The sequence below is a fragment of the Protobothrops mucrosquamatus genome, unplaced genomic scaffold (assembly GCF_001527695.2).
Source record: "Protobothrops mucrosquamatus isolate PMUCROS unplaced genomic scaffold, P.Mucros_1.0 scaffold6935, whole genome shotgun sequence".
NCBI lineage: Eukaryota > Metazoa > Chordata > Lepidosauria > Squamata > Viperidae > Protobothrops > Protobothrops mucrosquamatus.
In genome coordinates, this window is record NW_015392747.1 from 19,579 (window position 1) to 23,770 (window position 4,192).

Below are 4,192 nucleotides of genomic sequence, written 5' to 3' on the forward strand. Positions count from 1 at the left end.
AGGGAAGGGAAGGGAAGGGAAGGGGAGGAAAGGAAAGGAAAGGAAAGGAAAGGAAAGGAAAGGAATATAGTGGGGAAGGGAAGGGAGGGAAGCGAAGGAAAGGAAAGGAAAGGAAAAGAAAGGAAAGGAAAGGAAAGGAAAGGAAAGGAAGATAAGAGAAGGAAGGTGGGAGGGAAGGGAAAGAAAAGGAAAGGAAAGAAAAGAAAGAAAAGTGAGTAGGGAAAGGAAAGGAAAGGATGGGAAAGGGAAGGGAAGGGGAGGAAAGGAAAGGAAAGAAATATAGTGGGGAAGGGAAGGGAGGGAAGCGAAGGAAAGGAAAGGAGAGAAGGAGAAGGAGAAAGGGAGAGAAGGAAAGGAAAGGAGAGAAAGAAGGAGAAGGAGAAAGGGAGGGAAGGGAAGGGAGGAGAGGAGAGGGGAGGAAAGGAAAGGAAAGAAAGAAAAGTGAGTAGGGAAAGGAAAAGAAAGGAAGATGGAAGGGAAGGGAAAGGAAAGGAAAGGGAGGAGAGGAAAGGAAAGGAAAGGAAAGGAAAGAAAGAAAAGTGAGTAGGGAAAAGAAAGGAAAGGGGGGACGGGAGGGGAGGGGCACAAAATCCATCCCACACCAACCTTGCCCAGGGACCAGTCTTTCTACAGATTCATCTCCTTCCCTGTCTCTGTGAATGTGTAAGTGGGAGACAAACTCACCTCGCTTGACCCTCTTCAGCATCTTCTGATTGTGTTCCTTCAAAACCTTCAGAGACTGCTTCTCCGCACACTCCTCTTCTAGCTTTGTTCAAAAAACGAAACAAAAACAAAAAAGGAAGGAAGGAAGGAAGCAAGCCAGAAAAAAAAGAAAAACGATATTCTCGTCATCGTTTTCCGCTCAGAAAATGTATAGAACGTTAAGAAACTATAAAAGTTTTCTTTTTTTTAAAAAAAAAAAGAGGAGGCCTCCTTCACCAGAAGGAAATTGCCTGCGTTAAATCTGTTTGAGGAGCCCTTTGTCTCCCCCCACCCCAATAAAACCTCTAGGCCAGGGTTTCTCAACCTGGTCTCCTTTAAGATGGGTGGACTTCAACTCCCAGAATTCCCCAGCCAGCATGGCTGGCTGGGGAATTCTGGGAGCTGAAGTCCACCCATCTTAAAGGAGACCAGGTTGAGAAACACCACTGCAGGCCCTAATCCATCGTACCTGATGCTGGAGCCTTCCCACAAGAGCCTGGAGGTCCTTCACCTGGGTGGTCAATTCCTTCTTCTCCTCCAGCAGCCCTGACACCTTGAGTTGAAGGTCTGGAGGAAAGGAAGACCCTGTTATCTTGTAGAAGCATCTGGGACCTGCATGGGGGGGGCAACCACTCAGGGGGTCCCTCTTGGAGGTCAAGAGGATGCTAGGCTGGTGGGCCTCATTTCCAAGGACCTCCTCTTCTCGTTTGGAAGAATAAAGCAGCTTTTTAAAAAAAAAAAAAATGGGGAGGGCATGGTGTGGATTGCAAGGGGCTGGACTGACACGGAGCTAAGAAAAACACCACATCAAGCTCTGGAAGAAAGAAAAGGAAAGGGAAAGAAAAGAAGAAAAAGAAAGAAAGAGAGAGAGAAAGAAAGAAAAAGAAAAAAGAAAGAAAAAAGAAAAAGAAAGAAAGAAAGAGGGAGAGGGAGGGAGGGAGAGAAAGAAAGAAGGAAGGAAAGAAGGAAGGGAGAGGGAGAGAAAGAAAGAAGGAAGGAAAGAAAAAGGGAGGGAGAGAGAGGGAGAGAGAAAGAAAGAAAGAGGGAGAGAAAGAAAGAAAAGGTAGGAAGGGAGAGAGGAAAGAAGGAAGAAAAGGAAGAAGGAAGGAAGGAATGAAGAAGAAAAGAAAGACAAGGAAGGAATGAAAGGAGGGAGGGAGGATAGAGAAAGGGAAGAAAGGAGAAGGTAGAAAGGGGAAGGGAGGAAAGGAAGGAAGGAAGCAGGAAGGAAGGAAGGAAGAAGAAAGGAAGGAGAGACAAAGAAGGAATGAAAGGAGGGACGGAGGATAGAAAAGGGAAGAAAGAAAAGGTAGAAAGGGAGAGGAAAGGAAGGGAGGAAGGAAGGAAGGAGAAGCAAGGAAGGAATGAAAGGGAAGATAGAAAAAGGGAAGAGGAGAAAGAAGGTAGAAAGGAAGAGGGAGGAAAGGAAGGCATGAAGAAGAAAGGAAGGAGAGACAAGAAGGAAGGAATGGAGGGAGGGAGGGAGGGCGAAAGGAAAGAAGGAAGAAAAAAGGAAGGAGAGAAGGGAAAGGAAAGGAAGGGAGGATAGAAAAAGGGAAGAGAGGAGAAAAGGTAGAAAGGAAGAGGGAGGAAAGGAAGGCATGAAGAAGAAAGGAAGGAGAGACAAGAAGGAAGGAATGGAGGGAGGGAGGGAGGAAAGAAGGAAGGGAGGAAGAAAAAAGGAAGGAAGGAAGGAAATGGCGAAGGAATGGCCGTGTTCCTAAGGCTATTATTCAGATTACCTTTACTTTTTATTTCTACATCTGTAGACTTCGCTTCCCCCCCCTCCCTCCGCAGCCCATCCACTCTCCCTTCCAGGGGTCTCCGGACTGCCAGAGGGGTCCTTTCCACCTGGGCAGAAGAGAGGAGGAGGAGGAGGAGGAGGACCCCCTGGCTCACCTTTGACCTGCTGAAGGCACCTGCCCATCGGATCCAGCGCAGAGTCAGGAGCGGCCCCTTCTCCGCCGCCGCTCAAGCCCGCCGGGTCTTCCTGGTGGAGCGCCAGCCCCGGCAGCAGCGCCAGGCTGATCCGCTGCAGCTTCTTGTTCTCCCTGCTCACCTGTGGAAGTCAAGAGGGGGTGGCAGAGTTGCGTAGAGGGGGTCCTCCCCGGCCCCCGGTCGGAGGGGACCCCTCCTCACCTGGATGGCAAAGGCTTCCGCCTGCTCTCGGCAGCTCTTCTCGATGGCATACTCCATCTCCATGGTGGACAACTCAGCTAAGAGGGCTTGAGAAGCTGGGAGTGGGAAGAGCGAGACAAGGGGGGGGGGGTTAGAGCAATGCCCCCCCAAACTAGCAACCCTCATCGGGGGGGCCAAGCTGTTCCACCGGTTAATTGTCCTCACTGTTAGGAAGTTTCTCCTTAATTCCAGGTTGCTTCTCTCCTTGATCAGTTTCCAACCTTTGTTTCTCGTCCTGCCCTCTGGTGCATTGGAGAATAAATTGACCCCCATCTTCTTTGGGGGAGCCCCTTCAAGTACTGGAACGTTGCTATCATGTCTCCCCTATTTCTTCTTTTCTCTAGACCAGCCAAGCCCATGTCCCGCAGCCGTTCTTCGTATGTTTTAGTCTCCAGGCCTTGGATCGTGTCACCCCTGATCCATCTTTTTGTTAAACTAGACCAGTGGTGGCGAACCTATGGCACGGGTGCCAGTGGCGGCACACAGAGCCCTCTCTGTGGGCACCTGCGCCATCGCCGCAGGCCTAGGCCTTCAGCTGGGTTTTATAAAACCTTTTCGCTTTAGGCCTCCACCGCCGTGTGCAAAAAAAAAAAAAAGTTCAATCAATCCATCAATTTCAACTTCTCGCGGGGGAAAAAAAGATCTTGCAAAGTTGGAATTCATTGAACTTTTTAGTCCCACCCACCCTTTAGTCTGCCGTTACCACCGCAGCCACGCCCAGCCAATGGGCCACACCTACCCGGCACCCGATGATGCATAAGTGGCTTCTGGGTTGCAGTTTGGGCACTCAGTCTCTAAAAGGTTCGCCATCACTAGTATAGGGTTTCCTGCCTGAGCAGGGGGTTGGACTAGATGACCTCCAAGGTCCATTCCAACTTTATTATTATTATTATTATTATTATTATTATTATTATTATCATCATCATCATCATCATCATCATCATCATCATCAAAGGGTGCACTCTGCATCTCTGCCTAGACACGTACCTTGCTCAATTTCTGCCATTTTTTCTTTGGTTTCTGCCATTTCCTGGGAAAGGTCCGTCTCCTGTAAAAATGAACCAAACTTCACATTGGTCTGTGACTGTGTTGGGTTTTTTTTTATTTTTTGTTTAATTCTCGGAGTTGAGGATCCACAGGTCTAGGCCAGGGGTAGGCAACCTTGGCTCTTTTATGACTGGTGGACTTCAACTCCCAGAATTCCTGAGGCAGCCATGCTGAGGGGAAAGGGAGAGGTTTCCAAGTTGAGCCAGGCTGGCTCAGGAATTCTGGGAGTTGAAGTCCACCAGTCATGAAGGGGCCTAGGCCTAGG

The 4,192-nt window shown here is 49.0% G+C and overlaps 1 protein-coding gene across 1 annotated transcript in view; it reads right to left on the reverse strand.

Moving 5' to 3' along the window:
- The window catches only part of LOC107300404 (shootin-1-like), a gene marked incomplete at its 5' end in the record, with an annotated part of 10,452 nt that extends 6,524 nt beyond the window's left edge, over window positions 1–3,928 (reverse strand). Inside the window, 5 exons of the mRNA XM_015829737.1 lie at window positions 685–766; window positions 1,172–1,269; window positions 2,602–2,761; window positions 2,842–2,936; window positions 3,868–3,928. Of these exons, the coding sequence (XP_015685223.1) occupies window positions 685–766; window positions 1,172–1,269; window positions 2,602–2,761; window positions 2,842–2,936; window positions 3,868–3,928 (496 nt within the window). The remainder of the gene's footprint in view (window positions 1–684; window positions 767–1,171; window positions 1,270–2,601; window positions 2,762–2,841; window positions 2,937–3,867) is intronic.
- Between the last annotated feature and the right edge of the window lie 264 nt (window positions 3,929–4,192).